General features: G+C 36.5%; 2 protein-coding genes across 2 annotated transcripts in view; both read left to right on the top strand.

Annotated features, from left to right (window-relative positions):
• LOC109826153 overlaps window positions 1-4853 on the top strand; it is an 11834-nt gene extending 6981 nt beyond the window's left edge. Inside the window, exons 4-8 of the mRNA XM_020393137.1 lie at window positions 509-1726; window positions 2199-2526; window positions 2948-3203; window positions 3811-4012; window positions 4588-4853. Coding sequence (XP_020248726.1) covers window positions 509-1726; window positions 2199-2526; window positions 2948-3203; window positions 3811-4012; window positions 4588-4674 — 2091 coding nt within the window. The 3' untranslated portion in view covers window positions 4675-4853. The remainder of the gene's footprint in view (window positions 1-508; window positions 1727-2198; window positions 2527-2947; window positions 3204-3810; window positions 4013-4587) is intronic.
• Window positions 11928-19314, top strand: LOC109826893. Its single transcript, XM_020393910.1, has 7 exons — window positions 11928-13514; window positions 14047-14592; window positions 15071-16288; window positions 16756-17083; window positions 17485-17740; window positions 18214-18415; window positions 18984-19314. The coding sequence occupies exons 1-7, from the start codon at window positions 11928-11930 to the stop codon at window positions 19068-19070; spliced, it is 4224 nt and encodes a 1407-aa protein (XP_020249499.1). The 3' UTR covers window positions 19071-19314.

Genomic DNA, 19790 nt, shown 5'->3' with positions numbered 1-19790 from the left:
TAAGGGTTTTGGTGGAGGCTCTGATACCATAAAGAATATGAAAACCCTTACACTTATTATGAGATCTCTTGGGCTTATATAGGCCCCTACACAACTTACAAATAAGTCCCTATATATTACTAATATGTCAACAATTAATAATGTCATTAGTTTTCTAATAGAGCTTGGTTCTTCAGACGTCTGAACAAACATCTGCATGCAGAATTCTTGGTTAATGATAAATATGTTAGATTTTTCCTATTACACAAGACATTTATTTATTTAATATTTATTTTCCTCCTCCCTTTAACTCCCAAAGTTTGAGAATTCTGAAGTGTGGACGTCTATCTAAATGCAAACATCTGCTAAAACATCTGAAGAACAAAAACTTTGTACAAAATTAAAGGTTATAAATGAGGGTTTTCTTGGAAGAAAAACAATGTATAAATATAGGGATTTTCTGGTAGTTTACCCATTTACTTATTACGTGGACATATTTATAAACTAAGCAATCTCTTATTTGCAACAGGATGCAGATGAATGTTCATCATCATCAGGTGCTGCTTTTAGTGAATTAAATGTAACACTTGGTTTAGACAGGTTCAAGCTCAATGATTCACAACTGAATGCTGTATTGGATTGTCTCTCTGAAAGTGATCAACATGGGAAAAAGTCTATTAAACTTATATGGGGCCCTCCTGGAACTGGTAAAACCAAAACTATCAGTTCTCTGTTATGGGCTTTCCTAACAAAGAAATGCAGAACTCTTTCATGTGCACCAACAAATACTGCTGTTAAGGAGATAGCTTCGAGACTACTTAGATTAGTGAAAGAATCATCAAGTAGCAAGAATTGCTCTTTGGGGGATATTGTTTTATTTGGAAACGAGAGCCGGATGAAGATCAATGATGATCTCAGTGAAATATTTCTAGATGATCGTGTTACCAGACTTTCAAAGTGTTTTTCACGTTCAACTGGCTGGAGCTATTGCCTGATCTCGATGATGAATTTTCTTGAGAGTGCTATTTCTCACTATGAAATGTATTTGGAAGAAGTAGACAAGCAAGAGAAGGAGAAGAAAGAAAATGAGAAGAAAGCGAAAGGGAAGAAAGAAAAGGAGAAGAAAGAAAAGGAATCTATAGTAAGATTGACGCTTAAGGAGTTCATACTAAAGCGGTTCTCTACTCTTGCGCAAGACTTGAGTTTTTGCATGAGAACACTGTCTATAGATCTACCGAGATCTTCTACCTCCGAGAAAAACTTCAGTGACATGAATCTTCTACTTGAGGGTATTGATATCACTGGGACCTTGTTGAGATCAACAGATATTACAGACAAAATGCTTGATGAAGTTTTTAAAATGTCAATAGAAGAAGAGGATTGCAACATATATGAGTTGCATCACATAAAAGAGGGTACAGCTACAAAAACTAAGTTAAGGAGAACCAGAAGTATATGCATTCAGATTCTAAGGACCCTTAATAGTAATCTTCATCTCCCCAATACATTTGTCAGACAATCGATTCAAAATTTCTGTTTGAGGGGGGCAATCATTATTTTCTGCACATCTTCTAGTTCATTTCGATTACATGATGTGAAGATGGAAAAACCTTTGGAATGTTTGGTAGTTGATGAGGCTGCACAGTTAAAGGAATGTGAGTGTTTAATCCCCTTACAGCTCTCTCGGATTCAACATGCCATTTTCATCGGCGATGAGTACCAACTTCCGGCGATGGTTAAAAGTCAGGTATATAACCACACGTCTGTGATTTTTATTGTTAATTCGTCATGCTATCGCCCAATTGCAGATAGGCCCTCTACAATTATATTGTTGCAGATAGACCCCCTGAGTAAAATTATTTACTCTTTCACCCTCAGAGAAGGAAAAAATTGTTATTTTTTGACATATAGACCTCTTGAGGGTAAAAAAGTCAAAAACAATTCACTCAGGGGGTACATCTGCAATAAAACTACTGGGAGTCTACCCGCAAATGGGCTACATTACAGAAGTTATATCTGCAATTGACCTGATTTTATTTCTGGGGTAAATTTCACAAAACCCCCCCAGAACTCCAGAGTGTTTTGTCAAAATAAAATAAAATAAAAGAACCTTATATTTTATAAAAAAAATCAAAGAAAACGCCCTGAACTATTGGTCTGTGAAATTTACCCTTTCTACCTATTACGTAGCCAACCTTGGTTTACACTTCACTTTTCAGGCTTCTCAAAATGCTGCCTTTGGAAGAAGTCTCTTTGAGAGACTGAGCTCACTTGGGCACAAGAAACACCTCCTTGATGTTCAATACAGGATGCATCCTTCTATCAGTAGATTTCCCAGCTCAAATTTCTACAATGATAAAATCTCAGATGGTCCTAACGTTATATGTGATAGCTATCGGCAGTGTTATTTACCTGGACCAATGTATGGTCCCTATTCTTTTATAAACATTGCCATAGGAAAGGAAGAAACTGATACTAATGGGCGTAGTCTCAAGAATATGATCGAGGTTGCTGTAGTCATGCAAATTCTCAAGAACCTATATAAATGTAGGTATTCCTTTATCCATTTATATTTGTCTTCTTGTATCGCATATTTCAAGCCTATTTCAAAATTGCATAACTAGTTTATTGTTTAGTTGAAGTTGTGTATTACATTTGTCATCGAAGTAAAACATACCCTCTTGTTCTACTCTGTTGTGGTTAATATAGAACATACTTATTTCTTGTATAACCAAGCCTATTTCGAAATAGTATGGACACATATCCACTAGATAATATAATCTTCACGTTACACAACTGTGTGTATATGTTCAATCATGAAATAGTTCAAATAAATGTGTGCATATAATTAGTTTTAACTTAAGACAGACCTGGACTTTTTTCCTGAAACTTTTGAGCACCATATTTCGCAGATATTCACATAAGTTATTCATGGATTATTAACATATAATGATTCATGGTGTTACAGCAACTTTCACCAGGGGAAAAAAACTTAGCATCGGCATCATATCACCATACACAGCTCAAATATGTGCAATTCAAGAGAAGCTTAAGAACATGTATTTTCCGTCTAGTGAAATCTCTGTGAAAGTTCAGTCTATTGATGGATTTCAAGGTGGAGAAGAGGATATTATAATTATTTCTACAGTGAGATACAACAAAGGTGGATGCGTGGGCTTCCTTTCTAACCTCCAAAGAACAAATGTGGCTTTGACAAGGGCAAAGTAAGTTAAAGACATCTATGCAATTCCAGGTTTTAAAATTATTAATTTTCCATTAAATTTCACATAACCACCTGTGATTTGCCCCATTCTGAGATAACCCCCTTAAACTTTGTAAATGTCACTTCAACCCCTAACCTTTGGCGCTTGTCGTAAAAACACTCAAACGCTTTCAATTTTTTAAAATGCCCCTAATATTTGGGGTTTGTCACAAAAACACTCAAAATGCTTTCAATTTTTTAACATACTCCCCAGCTGCTTAACCCTAATTTTTTTTAAACATAGCCCGCTTAACTTTCAACATTATTTTTATGATAATCCTTAAACGTTGGGGGGACGGGAGGGAGTAGTGACATTTATAAAGTTTAGAGGGTTATCTCAAAACAGTCCAAATCGTAGGGGGTTTATGTGATGTTTACCCTTCAATTTTATTGTACTTTATTTGTTAACACAATAACATAAATTTCTAATTTTTCCTCTTATCTCCTTTTTCTTTTACTCTCCTTCTTCCATACCTCTGTATGTATTCTGCATCTGTTCTCTAGTTAATGCATCTTGCCCTGGTTACTCAAAGAAAAAAATGAAACTATAATTCTTTTATTTTGGACAGACATTGCTTGTGGGTTTTAGGCAACGAGACGACCTTGATTAGAAGCGGATCAGTTTGGGGAAAAATAATACGAGATGCAAAGAGTAGGGGTTGTTATTATAATGCCAGAGACGACAAGAGCCTGGATAAGGCCATCATCGAGGCTGCTGTTGATCTTGATGAACTGGAGGATTTGCTGAATATGGGTAAAGCAAGTTGGAAGGTATTTTTTTTTTGGTTTACATAGTCATTTTTTGTATATCATACTTAAATACACTTACAATAATGTCTCTATGCATATATATCATAGTGCATATATTCACTACCACCAAATTGGGTTCAAACTCATAGCAAAAATAATCATTGACAAGCGAAGGGAACCTTGCAAGAATCCCCGAAGTTAAGGTTACATTATGTAAAATTTGGATTTATTGGTTAGGGGTTAAAGTACACATATATCCCCTGTAGTACAACTGTTTTGAACTTACTACCCCTGTAGTTCCACTGTTGCAGATACCCCCCGAGTAAATTCTTTTGGCTTATTTACCCTGAGATAAACTCACTAATTTCAACCCGAGGCAATATCTGCCCAAATTTCACGAAGGATAACAAGTCAAAAAGAATTTCACCCAGAGGGTCTACCTGCAACAACGAAACTACAAGGGTAGTAAGTTCTGAGATCTCCATGACTACACAGGCGGAACGCAACATATTTGTGTTACGTGAGATTACATTTTGATGTTACATTTACATGGCATCATACTAACGTTTATTTATTTATTTATTTGTTCATTTTAGAAATCTGATAGATCATCAAGCTCAAATTCACAGTCTGGTTTCGGCAGAGGAAGGAATAACTACAGAAATGGGTTTCAGAGACGGTGATCCTTTTAGGTTGAAACTGTTGTTTGTTTCAAACAAGCATTAAGTTTTTGATAAGGCCAATTCAAGGATACTGAGGAGATATATATTTTCAAACAAGCTGGTTTTTGTATTTAAAACCAATCAAAAGAAAGAGCTTGGGTAAGCTTGGGTATGTGAACCTCTATGATGTACATTCTCTCTGTGCATACGTGTGCATGTCAAATATTATTAAGAAAGAAAAATTAAGCAAGCAGCGGAAGTTGGAGAACAATGCTTGATAAATGAATGCATGGGAGCTTCATCAACCTGCAATATTCAGTTTCAGTAGGCGATTGTGTACCCTTCTCTCTTTCTTTCTCCTTTTTTTTCTTTCTTAAGGTTATTATGGCTGACCTTTATTAAATTCTACGGTTTTTTGTCACAGTAATCCAATTCCTGATATTGCAATAACTCAAAATTTTGAGATCTGATACCTTTTGATTTTATATTGAAGTTGTTTTTTCTTTCTTCTTCAATATATCTACTTCTTATTAACTAAAAGAGAACACTCAAAAAGCTCTTAAGAACAGTAAATCTGATCTGGACCAATCAGATTATTCATTACAAAATTATTTTTAAAATTCATCTTTATAACGAAAAGTATAATTTGTCAAAGTTTCTACCCATTATCCACCTAACCCCACTTCTCATAACCGTGAACAACTGCCTCCACTAATGTAACTCCCACATCTCCCAAACTACTACATATATATAGTAACCTGTTTTTATTCTCTACACCCAAATTTTCATACATAATCTCAGCAAAAAATTCTTCAGACTAAGTGAACAGAGAAGGTCAAAGATGATCTGGTAAGATTTTTCCTCTTCAACTTTTAAATTTTAAAATATTTAAATTTAAATTAGCAGATGTTGCTGTAAATTTTTTGTTGTAAAATTTTAAAATATATGAAGACCTAGGAAAATTGAGTGAAAAATAAAATTAAAAATAGAAGAGAAAGGAGACAAAAATCCGAATTATTCCAAATCTAGCAATCTAGCAAAAATGATATCGAACTTACCTCTGAGATTGAATTTATTTTCACCTAGCTTCATGAATAATCAATTTGAGTCCATGTTGAAGGGGTCAAGGGAAAAAATAGATGCATCTGAAACATCCGCTGTAGGAGGCGAGCTCTCAAATATTTACAGACCCAACTTCAATTACAGTCCAGCACTCTTAGGAAAAACATTTACAGTCCAGTATTAGCCATCAATATGCCACAACAGAGAGAATCAATCATTGAATTTCCATTGGCTTTGAATAAATAATACTATTCTTATCTGCACTAGCTATTGTATTCATGTTTAGGGAGGGGGAAAGGAACTTCATTTCTCTTCTGTACGACAAATTGTAGAGATCTATCGCAACTGGCGGCCTTGCTTAATGAAAAAAATTGTGGAGGACAAATAGATCAATTAATCCAAATCAATGAAGAATGAAATTGAACTTACCACATGATTATATTCCATGCATTCATAGGGACCATAGACCTTATTGTGAAAAAATTGCAATCATAAGGGGCTGCATTTTGATAAAAATTATCACTACACTTTCAATATATATATCAACTCAAATCCACAAAAGAGAAAGTGATTTAAATGCATGCATGATGATGGTCCAACTTACCCCATGATAACCACCAGGATAATGAGCGTTAGAACGGAAATAACCACCGGGATAATAATCTACAAATTTTCGTCGATTATGTAATCCAAACGCTTAAAATAAGTGCAGAACTAATGCTTAAGTATTAAAACCATTAACTTATTAAATTATTTCTTACATGCAGATAACAAGAGGAAGCGAAGTAACAAAGCTAAAGGGAAATGAAGCTTGGCAGCTAGAATTGTGACTTTAAAAGACTCAAAACCTACTCGACGAAAAAAGAACCTTGGAAGATAACAACCAGTGATGTTTCTATTTGCTATGTATATTACTAATGTGTGACTTATGAGTATAAACTCTAATTATGTTGACATATAGTTCATGCTTCTTTTGTTCATTTATTAACAAACATTAATTATTTGCATTACATCTACTACTTCATTAGGACTGGAACCAAATCAAATCATAACGAATAGTGTCTTCATTATCATAGTGTTTTCATCTCCTGTTAATTTGCAAACTTATTATTATTACTGTTGTTACGCACATGTTTTTTTGATATTATTATTTAATAAATAAATACTCATTTAAAATTACTGTACACCAGCAACATTTATTCATTGAAAACTAAACAAGTAATGAAAACAATCCTTTTAAAATGTAAATTTCATTCAGTCAATAAAAAGATAAATATCATATTATAACAAATTGGTTCCAACCACAAAAGAAGATAAGTCACCAAACATGAAAACGATCCAATTTACTATTAAATTGCTCAAATTACAAGATCTTATACAAAACAAGAACAACTCAACCTCACAAAGGGTACCAACATATTGTGAACAATTATAGCCCTGTTTTGGCTTAAATTTTTTTTCACATGCAAGCATATACATCTATTTTTTTCTGATTTAATACATAAAAGAAAAGTTAGTATAATATACCCATCTTAATTGCATTATGCTTTAAATTATTAATATTTTATATAAAGTCAAGGAAAGAACTTCTTTTTCCCTTTAATTTTCTACTGCAATCCTACATTGATTACACGAAAATGCAAATGAAGGCAACAACATCCTACATTAAACAATTCAATTCGATATATTGGCTCTTTATCAAGGTAAGCTCAAGGCACAACATACGGTCGAATCCTCCAGTGCAACTCGACCATCATGGCTAATTACAAGACCTTGGTACCTTATCAGGGATAAACCCAAGGCACAATCACCGAGGCTGACTAAGTCTTCAAATCTGTTACAACTAGATTTTCCACGGACGACGAGTCTTGCTGCATGGTGAGGTTCGTCAGATTAGACAAGCCTTAATATACATCAAGGTTCGTTTTCTAAGGCTAACTTTACAGTATAGCGAACTCTGTCTTCACTGACACCGTCTAACGAGCTTCGTATTCACTAACAAACTTCGTCTTCGATAGCTGAGTCCAATTGTATATCAAGTCTTGTGATTTTCCTTTTGACGAGCCTCATCTTCACTGATGAGCTTGACGTCTGGTGAGGAGCTCCGAACCTCGTTTCCAATGATGAGCTTCGCGACGCAGCAAACCTCATATTTTGATGTCGAGCTTCCCTACGTGGCGAACCTCGTCTTTTGATGTTGAACCTCGCTACATGGCGAACCTCGTCTTTTGATATCGAGCTTCGTTACGTGGCGAACCTCGTCTTTTGATGTTGAGCCTCGATGCATGGCGAACCTCGTCTTTTGATGTTGAGCCTCGCTGCATGGCGAACCTCGTAGGCAAAACTATCAGGCGAGCTTCAATCAGATCAGGTGAGCTAAGTTGACAAGCAAACTTAGCATTATAGTCGAACTTCAATGTTCAGGCGAAGTCCAGTCTTGCAGACGGACTTCAGAACATGTTGCGAAGGACGGGTCATAACTTTTAAACCGTAAGTCAGAATTAGACAAATTATGTATGAAAATCGACTATCTCGACGAGACGGAGCTGACCAAACCCACCCCCAAAGGGTTTGGTTTGCTCTTGTCCATTTTACCAAATTCCTTACGGTTTGAGAGATATTAGCGTTTTTGTCAGTTTTGAGATTATTTGCTAGGAATTAAGGTAATTTTTATTGCCTACATAGATCTCCATGACTTGTCAGCTCAACCACTTCTCGAATAATACGGAGATACCCTCTCCCATGCTGAAGTGACTTTCCCTCCAGTCACCAGCCGACATCTGTAAAGCAATGGATGATTCAGTATACCCACGTGCCTTCTGCCACGCTATCATCACTTCTCGAAAAAAGACACCCTCTCCCATGCCGAAGTGACTTCCCCTCCAGTCGTCAACCGATACCTGTAAAGCGAGTGATGATTTAGTATGCCCACTTGCCTTCTGCCATGCTATCAATCACTTCCCGAAAAATACGGAGACACCCTCTCCCGTGATGAAGTGACTTCCCCTCCAGTCGCCAGTCGACGCGTGTAGAGAAAAGGATGACTCACCTTCCAGCTCACACTTGGTCACCGCCATTTTTGCATGGCTGAACAGATCAATATGCCATGACCATCCTCTTGATATAAAAATGCTATTCGCCATAGCGTGGGAGAGAGATGTTCGTAATCTAAAACCCCTTAAAGCATAGATGGCACGAAGAGAAGAACACATAGTTCTTCGTCCAGACAGAGGAGCTCACATAGATCCTCTGGGCAGAGACAACGCCACCTTAAGAACCACATTGGCTCTTGACATTCCCCTTCCCCATTCGAGTTTCACTAACTTGACCGTCGAAGGAACCATGGGGGAACCGGTCTCCGCCCTCTCACGGGTTTTTCTTGTCTGAGCAGCATAGACATCAAGCCCTCGTTCAAGAACTAGTCATAAAGTCGAAGAAGGGAGCGAGTCCACCATCATCCTTCATCACCCCGCAACCATCCTCTTATGGATTAATCTTGTCTAGATTAAACTATTGACATTGAGCATCAACAACAGTCGCAACAGTTTTAATCCGAAGATTAATGGATTTGAGGATGATGTTGACGATAAAGAGATCTAATTTTAGTTTTTCGGATATAACAAACATAGCGAAGAACTCTGTTGTGTGATATGAACTAAAATTTTGCTCTTTTTCTTTAGTTTATTTTATGAAAGTTACATACTTTACCATGCAACTATAATTGTTTAAAAGAAAATTTGATGAGAGGACCCGATTCCATCTACCAAACAATTTTTTGAGGATTGACCCGATCTTCTTAATATTTTTGAATTTGATGGATTTATAATCCTCTAAATAGCCTTTCTAATTTAGGTAAAGGAAAAATAAGTCCATAATTTATTTGTTTACTGGAATAAACATCCTAATATTACTTATTGGAAAAATGGGAAAATAGATTTTTGAGACGCTTATGGCGATCGAAGTAATAAGGATTGTTTAAACTATCTACGGAATTTCCAATTTTATGACAGGTTTTATATTTTAAGAATAATTGCATATTAGTCGCTTAGATCATTCTGAATTGCCAAATTGTTACTCAAGTCTAAGTATTTGCTTTATAGTCCTCAAATGTTCAATTTTCGGACAAAATCGTCCCTCTTGATGGGTGACGATACTTATGAGAGTGAACTTCTGTCAAGTTTAACGGAATTAGATGGTTTTTCTGCAATACTCCCATCTGTAATTAACCCCATTATTTAAAATGCCAACCCGTTTCATAACAAGTTTATACCTGGAACTAGCTCCAACTAAAACCCAACCACCCTAACTTCTTCTTCTCTAACAGTCAAGAGCTTTCCCAAATCCAATACAAAGGTTTTTTTCCAATAGTTTTTTTGAAGTAAACTTTTGTTTCCAATAGTTACTAGTACTTCGGTGCACGCGATGCGTGCACGACACAAAAAAATCAAGACATTTTGGTTTGATTTTTACAGTGTTGAGAGGATTCTGTTGTTTTTTCCAAATGTAAAGATATTTATTTTGATTTTAAAATGAGAGGATATTTTTAAAATCTATAAAAATTTGACATACAAACCAAAAAAATGGGTTTTCTTAAATAATAGCATAGATAGTTATACTCCCAACAAGATTTAACACATGTGGAAAACTCAAGGCAACTCGGGTAAATTTAGATGTTGGGTTAAGGCTTAATCCAACCAGAGTTTGAAAACTTATGCTGTGTTTGAGAGTTTACTAAGGGAAGGGAAGGAAAGGTAAACAACGAGAAGGGAAGGGAATTGTAATATGTTATTTGGGAGTTGAGTAATGTGAATGAAGGTGAAAGGAAGTAAATATATATAAATTTACATAAATGACTTTATACTAATAACACATCAGCCCTTTTATTTGTTTTGATGGGGGGGGGGAGAAAACCAAATAATTTTACCCTCCTTTCCCTTTCCTTCCTCCTCTCTATCCTCCTTAAAAAACTCTCAAACAAGGTGAAAGCTGCATTTCTCTTCCCCTCCCCCTCTCTACCCTCCATCCAAACAGGGCATTAAAGAATCCCTAACATGGGGATAGTTTTGCAAGAAAAATGAAGATTCGTGGGACTAATACGCAAATACCGAGATTTGAAACAGACTATTTGCTAACTAAGGATGATATAATAGGCTAATATGCAATTACCCCCTATTTTAAAGTTCACACATGAGTTTTCTCTAATTTTATAAATTTAGGGATATTTGAACAAACTCTAAAATCCAAGGGGGTTTGGTGAAATTTACATTAGCTTTCTCAAGTAAATTTCATAAAAACCCCTGAACATCGGGGCTTTCACACAAAATTATACTAAACGTCCATAAACTTAGGGGCGTCCCACGAAATACTTCTAAACTTTAAAATTTTCCAACGGACCCCGACAACGTTAATGACATCGGTATATCCATTATTTTGACAGTGTATCTTGTTGATCCACTAACACTGTTATGATATTCCAGTAAAATTTAAAAAAGTTTGTGACTTTCATGGTGAACACCCAAAATATTTGGGGGGGTTCTGCAATTTACCCAAATTTCACTTCCCAAAAGGAGGCTACACGTATTCCCCGGGTGGGGGGTTCTGCAATTTCCCCATATTTCAATTCCCAAAGGGAGGCTACACGTATTCCCAGGGGGGGTTCTGCAATTTGCCCTACTTTCAATTCCCAGAAGGAGGCTGCATGGCTTCCCCAGCATACCGAAAAGTTTCCAGAATTGCGCAATGACCCTGCAAAGGCAGCATCAGAGCTAACAAAGTTCCATAGAACAGAGAGAAGAAGTGAAGAAGGCCAAGGCTCCATACTTTGCTTAAACGAAGAAGAGAAAGAAAAATGAAGATTCCCACAGCAAGACTTTGAGGTCTTCTCTCAACTTCATGAAAACCCCATCAATAGACTTTGAGGTTTCATTTTAGCAGAGCAACCCTTGTTGATTCATTGAGTTTGTTCTCTACCTTTCGTCATTAATCGTGCATCAAACTGTTTTATTTACATGGGTTTGTGACCAAATTCAATTTGAGCCCATCAAGAGTCTGCTAGATGAAGAAAATAGAGTGGTGTCTGTTGATTCCTTGAGTTTGTTCTCTATCTTTGATTATCCGTGCATTAAACTTTTTTATTTACGTGGGTCTGTGACCAAATTCGATTTGAACATCATCAACAGTTATCCTAGCTTGTTGCCGCTGATCTCTCCGTGATGGAGACCAACAAGGATGAAGCAGAGGAAGCAATGGCGGAAGCCGAAGAGCTCTTCAAAGCAAACGACCTACGGGGTGCGAATCGCCTAGCTTCGAAGGCCGAAACCCTTTTCCCGTCTCACCCTCAAATCCCTCGTCTCCTCGCTGCTCTTCGCGTGCACATGGCCGCTGCCTCGAAGCCATCAGCCCCTACAGTAGCTTACTGGTGTGGCATTCTCGGGTCGGACCCTAACGATGATATCCGGTCCATTAAGCAACAGTTCAGGAAGATGTGTTTGCTAACTCACCCTGATAAGAACTCCTCGGCCGCTGCTGAGGGCGCGTTCAAGCTCGTCACTAATGCTTGGGACTACTTGTCAAAATATGCTTCAAGTTCGGATAAGGGTTCGAAGGCTAATTCTGGTACTTCTTCGAATCAAAATGCCAATCACAGTGGTGCTCAGGATTCTGATTCAGGTTCTGGTTCTGGCTCTGGCTTTTATACCTCTTCGGACAAATCTAATAATAGTCACAACAGCAGTCATAGTAGTTCTTCCAATGCTAATGACCAGGGTGCCAAGACTAACTTTGGTTCTGGTACTTCTTCGAATCGATCCAAGGAACAAACTTCTAATGGTAATCAAAATGGCAATCATAGTGGTGCCCAGGATTCTGGTTCTAGTTCTGGTTTTGGATCTGGCTCTTACACTTCTTCTGACAAATCTAACAAGCACCATTCATATGATAACTACAGTAGCAATCAAAACAGCCAACAAAGTTCTTATGATACCGGTTCCGGTTTTCATACTTATTCGGAGAAATATGATAACAAAAATTCAGACGATAATCACAATAGCAATGGCAATGCTGGTCAGGATACTAAGACCGATTTCGGTTCTGATACGTCTTCAAATCAGTCTGATGACAGTAGCAATCAGAGTGGTTTTTGTTTTAGGACGGATTCCAATCAGGATGAATCAGTGGTGCTCAGGATTCTGATACTTCTTGTCACTAATGCTTGTAACTACTTATCAAAATATGTTTCTGGCTCTGGCTTTTATACCTCTTCGGACAAATCTAATAAGCACAATTCCCATAATAGCCACAATAGCAGTCATAGTGGTTCTTACAATGCTAATGACCAGGGTGCGAAGACTAACTTTGGTTCTGGTACTTCTTCAAATCGATCCGAGGAACAAACTTCTAGTGGTAATCAAAATGGCAATCACAGTGGTGCCCGGTATTCTGGTGCTAGTTATGGTTTTGGATCTGGTTCTTACACTTCTTCGGACAAATCTAACAAGCACCATTCCTATGATAACTACAGTAGCAAGCAAAACAGCCAACAAAGTTCTTATGATACCGGTTCTGGTTTTGGTTCCGGTTTTCATACTTATTCGGGGAAATATGATAACAAAAGTTCTTATGACAGTAGCAATCAGAGTGGTTTTGGTTCTAGGACGGACTCTACACAATCTTTTAGTGCTGTCTTTGGTTCTGCAATCAAGATTAAGATACACTTGAAGAAGCAGGAAACGGAGCTTGTGAGAAAAATGTTCTCGTGGTCGCTCAAAGATGTCTTTAATAAATATCTGTTTAAGGAGAAGGTTAGTACTTTCTATCAAATTCAAACCTGTTATTAAATTCATCTCTTTGTCAAGGATTGCAGAGGTTACATAGAAACAAACTAATGATTATAATTTATATGATTGCTCTACCCAAAATGTCTGATTGTAGCTAATATTGGTATTTAGTTAACAATAAAAAATTAAAATAAAACATATATGGGATTCTGCGACAGTTATGACAAAAACATAAGTTCCTGGTTCTTGCAGGACATGCTGGAAGTTATTATTACTTATGCTTTCTTCAAAAAATTTCAATCCCCTCTAATCTAATATAAGAATCATGCATTGGTTACTCTTCTATAATTGATGGAATGTCCAAGGAAGAATCTATTTTTGGTAAACACCAAATACTTTATCCTCAAGAATCACCAAATACATTTTAGACTTTCCAACTGAATTTTTGTTGTGCGGTCCAGAATCAATAGTAAAAAGTAACAATACATGAACAAGCATTTGATAAAAGTTCATTGAGTTTTTGTCAAATTGATCTATTTCGAGCTTGCTTTTACAGGTGAAAAATATTCCAGAAACATTTTCGTCTTTGGGGCAATACTTAAGTTCCTATACATATCCACTGCTTGAAGAAATGCGTGCCGACCTATGTTCATCTCTGGAAGTCTTATCTAAAGCTCCTTTTATCAGAATACATTCTCTTCGAGAAGTTAGATCACTTGAAAAGACATACATTATTGAGCTTGGAAACAGAGAAAACTCAGTTGGAAAGGAATCATACACTCCAATGGTAGCTGATATATTTGTGTTATCTGAACTGAGACCAAGACGTGCATCTGATCTTACTAGAAATGGGAGACTGTATACACTTGCTTTGGTTGTCAAAGGTGGAGGTAGTGAAGGACCAACAGCGAAAAGGTTCGTTATCAAAACATCGCAGGAAGTTCCAGTTTATAGTAGAGAGAAGGAGCCAAGAAAGTCTCTATTTGCAATTTACTTGTCATCCGTGAACTCATATAATCGTATTTGGAAATCGCTGGATTTCGATACGGTACGGAATAAAAATGCTAGTATTATCAAAATGGTCTGGGAGTATAACCCTTTGGTATGTACCAATATCCTATCATCTCATTTTTCATAGTTTATTTTTACTTAAGGTGAACCACAAGAACCTTCATGTTGATTTTTTTAAAATAACCCTTCATCTATGATCATTAATAATGTCATTAGTTTTCTAATAGAGCTTGGTTCTTCAGACGTCTGAACAAACATCTACATGCAGAATTCTTGGTTAATGATAAATATGTTAGATTTTTCCTATGACACAAATATATATTTATTTATTTATTTTCCGCCTCCCTTTAACTCCCAAAGTTTGTGAATTTTGAAGTGTGGACGTCTATCTAAATGCAAACATCTGCTAAAACATCTGAAGAACAAAAACTTTTTACAAAATTAACGGTTATAAATGAGGGATTTCTTGGAAGAAAAACAATGTATAGATATAGGGATTTTCTGGTAGTTTACCCATTTACTTATTACGTGGACATATTTATAAACTAAGCAAGCTCTTTTTGCAACAGGATGCAGATGAATGTTCATCATCATCAGGTGCCGCCTTTAGTGAATTAAATGTAACACTTGGTTTAGACAGGTTCAAGCTCAATGATTCACAACTGAATGCTGTATTGGATTGTCTCTCTGAAAGTGATCAACATGGGAAAAAGTCTATTAAACTTATATGGGGCCCTCCTGGAACTGGTAAAACCAAAACTATCAGTTCTCTGTTATGGGCTTTCCTAACAAAGAAATGCAGAACTCTTTCATGTGCACCAACAAATACTGCTGTTAAGGAGATAGCTTCGAGACTACTTAGATTAGTGAAAGAATCATCAAGTAGCAAGAATTGCTCTTTGGGGGATATTGTTTTATTTGGAAACGAGAGCCGGATGAAGATCATTGATGATCTCAGTGAAATATTTCTAGATGATCGTGTTACCAGACTTTCAAAGTGTTTTTCACGTTCAACTGGCTGGAGCTATTGCCTGATCTCGATGATGAATTTTCTTGAGAGTGCTATTTCTCACTATGAAATGTATTTGGAAGAAGTAGACAAGCAAGAGAAGGAGAAGAAAGAAAATGAGAAGAAAGCGAAAGGGAAGAAAGAAAAGGAGAAGAAAGAAAAGGAATCTATAGTAAGATTGACGCTTAAGGAGTTCATACTAAAGCGGTTCTCTACTCTTGCGCAAGGCTTGAGTTTTTGCATGAGAACACTGTCTATGGATCTACCGAGATCTTCTACTTCCGAGAAAAACTTCAGTGACATGAATCTTCTACTCGAGGGTATAGATATCACTGGGACCTTGTTGAGATCAAAAGATATTACAGACAAAATGCTTGATGAAGTATTTAAAATGTCGACAGAAGAAGAGGATTGCAACATATATGAGTGGCATCACATAAAAGAGGGTACAGCTGCAAAAACTAAGTTAAGGAGAACCAGAAGTATATGCATTCAGATTCTAAGGACCCTTAATAGTAATCTTCATCTCCCCAATACATTTGTCAGACAATCGATTCAAAATTTCTGTTTGAGGGGGGCAATCATTATTTTCTGCACATCTTCTAGTTCATTTCGATTACATAATGTGAAGATGAAAAAACCTTTGGAATGTTTGGTGGTTGATGAGGCTGCACAATTAAAGGAATGTGAGTGTTTAATCCCCTTACAGCTCTCTCGGATTCAACATGCCATTTTCATCGGTGATGAGTACCAACTTCCGGCGATGGTTAAAAGTCAGGTATATAAACACACGTCTGTGATTTTTATTGTTAATTCGTCATGCTATCGCGCAATTGCAGATAGCCCCTCTACAATTTTATTGTTGCAGATAGACCCCCTGAGTAATATTTTTTACTCTTTCACCTTTAGAGAAGGAAAAAATTGTTATTTTTTGACAAATAGACCTCTTGAGGGTAAAAAAGTCAAAAACAATTCACTCAGGGGGTTTATCTGCAATAAAACTACTGGGAGTCTACCCGCAAATGGGCTACATTACAGAAGTTATATCTGCAATTAACCCGATTTTATTTCTGGGGTAAATTTCACAAAACCCCCCCCAGAACTCCAGAGTGTTTTGTCAAAATAAAATAAAATAAAAGAACCTTATATTTTATAAATCAAAGAAAAGCCCTGAACTATTGGTCTGTGAAATTTCCCCTTTCTACCTATTACGTAGCCAACCTTGGTTTACACTTCACTTTTCAGGCTTCTCAAAATGCTGCCTTTGGAAGAAGTCTCTTTGAGAGACTGAGCTCACTTGGGCACAAGAAACACCTCCTTGATGTTCAATACAGGATGCATCCTTCTATCAGTAGATTTCCCAGCTCAAATTTCTACAATGATAAAATCTCAGATGGTCCTAACGTTATATGTGATAGCTATCGGCAGTGTTATTTACCTGGACCAATGTATGGTCCCTATTCTTTTATAAACATTGCCATAGGAAAGGAAGAAACTGATACTAATGGGCGTAGTCTCAAGAATATGATCGAGGTTGCTGTAGTCATGCAAATTCTCAAGAACCTATATAAATGTAGGTATTCCTTTATCCATTTATATTTGTCTTCTTGTATCGCATATTTCAAGCCTATTTCAAAATTGCATAACTAGTTTATTGTTTAGTTGAAGTTGTGTATTACATTTGTCATCGAAGTAAAACATACCCTCTTGTTCTACTCTGTTGTGGTTAATATAGAACATACTTATTTCTTGTATAGCCCATATACCAAGCCTATTTCGAAATTGTATGGACACATTACACAACTGTATGCATATGTTCAATCATGAAATAGTTCAAATAAATGTGTGCATAGAATTAGTTTAACTTGTGACAGACCTGGACTTTTTTCCTGAAACTTTTGAGCACCATACTACGCAAATATTCACATAAGTTATTCATGGATTATTAACATATAATGATTCATGGTGTTACAGCAACATTCACCACGGGAAAACAACTTAGCATCGGCATCATATCACCATACACAGCTCAAATATGTGCAATTCAAGACAAGCTTAAGAACATGTATTTTCCGTCTAGTGAAATCTCTGTGAAAGTTCAGTCTATTGATGGATTTCAAGGTGGAGAAGAGGATATTATAATTATTTCTACAGTGAGATACAACAAAGGTGGACGCGTAGGCTTCCTTTCTAACCTCCAAAGAACAAATGTGGCTTTGACAAGGGCAAAGTAAGTTAAAGACATCTATGAAACTCCAGGTTTTAAAATTATTAATTTTCCATTAAATTTCACATAACCACCTGTGATTTGCCCCATTCTGAGATAACCCCCTTAAACTTTGTAAATGTCACTTAAACCCCTAACCTTTGGCGCTTGTCGCAAAACCACTCAAACGCTTGGGGGTTTTTGATAATCCTTAAACGTTTGGGGGCGGGAGGGGAGTAGTGACATTTATAAAGTTTAGACGGTTATCTCAAAACTGTCCAAATCGTAGGGGGTTTATGTGATGTTTACCGTTAAATTTTTTTATACTTTATTTATAAACACAATACCATCAATTTCTAATTTTTCCTCTTATCTCCTTTTTCTCTTACTCTCCTTCTTCCATACCTCTGTATTTGTTCTGCATCTGTTATCTAGTTAATGCATCTTGCCCTGGTTACTCAAAGAAAATGAAACTATAATTCTTTTATCTTGGACAGGCATTGCTTGTGGGTTTTAGGCAACGAGACGACCTTGATTAGAAGCAGATCAGTTTGGGAGAAAATAGTACGAGATGCAAAGAGTAGGGGTTGTTATTATAATGCCAGAGACGACAAGAGCCTGGATGAGGCCATCATCGAGGCTGCTGTTGATCTTGATGAACTGGGGGATTTGCTGAATATGGGTAAAGCAAGTTGGAAGGTATTTTATTTTTGGTTTACATAGTCATTTTTTGTATATCATACTTAAATGCACTTACAATAATGTCTCTATGCATAAATATCATAGTGCATATATTCACTACCGCAAAATTGGGTTCAAACTCATAGCAAAAATAATCATTGACAAGCGAAGGGAACCTTGCAAGAGTCCCAGAAGTTACGGTTGCATTTTGTAAAATTTGGATTTATTGGTTAGGGGTTAAAGTACACATAGATCCCCAGTAGTACAACTGCTTTGAACTTACTACCCCTGTAGTTTCACTGTTGCAGATATCCCCCCGAGTAAATTCTTTTGGCTTATTTACCCTGAGATATACTCACTAATTTCAACCCGGGTCAATATCTGCCCAAATTTCACGAAGGATAGCAAGTCAAAAAGAATTTCACCCAGAGGTTGTACCTGCAACAATGAAACTATAAGGGTAGTAAGTTCTCAGATCTCCATGACTACACAGGCGGAAGGCGACTTATTTGTGTTACGTGAGATTACATTTTGATGTTGCATTTACACGGCATCATACTAGCGTTTATTTATTTGTTCATTTTAGAAATCTGAAAGATCATCAAGCTCAAATTCACAGTCTGGTTTCGGCAGAGGAAGGAATAACTACAGAAATGGTTTTCAGAGACGGTGATCCTTTTAGGTTGAAACTGTTGCTTGTCTCAAACAAGGAAATCTGGTTGCTGAAGGAACAATTGAAATGCAGCATTGTAGTCACTGCCGTATGCCTATTTTTAGCTATTTTAGTATTGGTGTAAGCCTATTTAAGGCTTTGATTGATTTGTTTAAGGGTGTGATTGCAGTTAATGAAAAGCAACTTTACTTTCTTCCCAACAATATTGTGAGTTTTTGTATTTAAAACAAATCAAAAGAAAGAGTTTGGGTAAGCTTGGGTATGTGTACCTCTATGATGTACATTCTCTCTGTGTATCCGTGTGCATGTCAGATATATATATTGAAGTTGTTTTTTTTTTCTTCTTCAATATATAATTAGTAAATGCTCCTTAATTACTGCATGGGCACATATAAATATATTTTTATTAAGACAAACAATTTAATTGGTACAAACTTCAGATGATAACTGTAAACAACTTGTGCAAAAACTAACTGAATGTTACAAATTCTCAAAACCCCGTAAACTTTGTAGAGTTTCTCAAAATCAGACCCAACTTTCCTAATGTTTCCAAAAAATTTCCCATTTCTTTCTGTCCTCTCTTTTCCCAACAAACTCTAGAACTAAATGTGTCCCAAGTTCACATAAATTTTTTAGATTCAGGTGGTTCTGTAAAACTCCCCAATGTCTTGGGGGTTTAAGTTTTCTCTAATGTTTGAAGTTTAGAGGTTTTGCACAACC

Source organism: Asparagus officinalis, chromosome 10 (assembly GCF_001876935.1).
Source record: "Asparagus officinalis chromosome 10, Aspof.V1, whole genome shotgun sequence".
Lineage (NCBI taxonomy): Eukaryota > Viridiplantae > Streptophyta > Magnoliopsida > Asparagales > Asparagaceae > Asparagus > Asparagus officinalis.
Note: the sequence above shows the minus strand (reverse complement) of the source record. Positions and strands in the feature narration are given on the sequence as shown.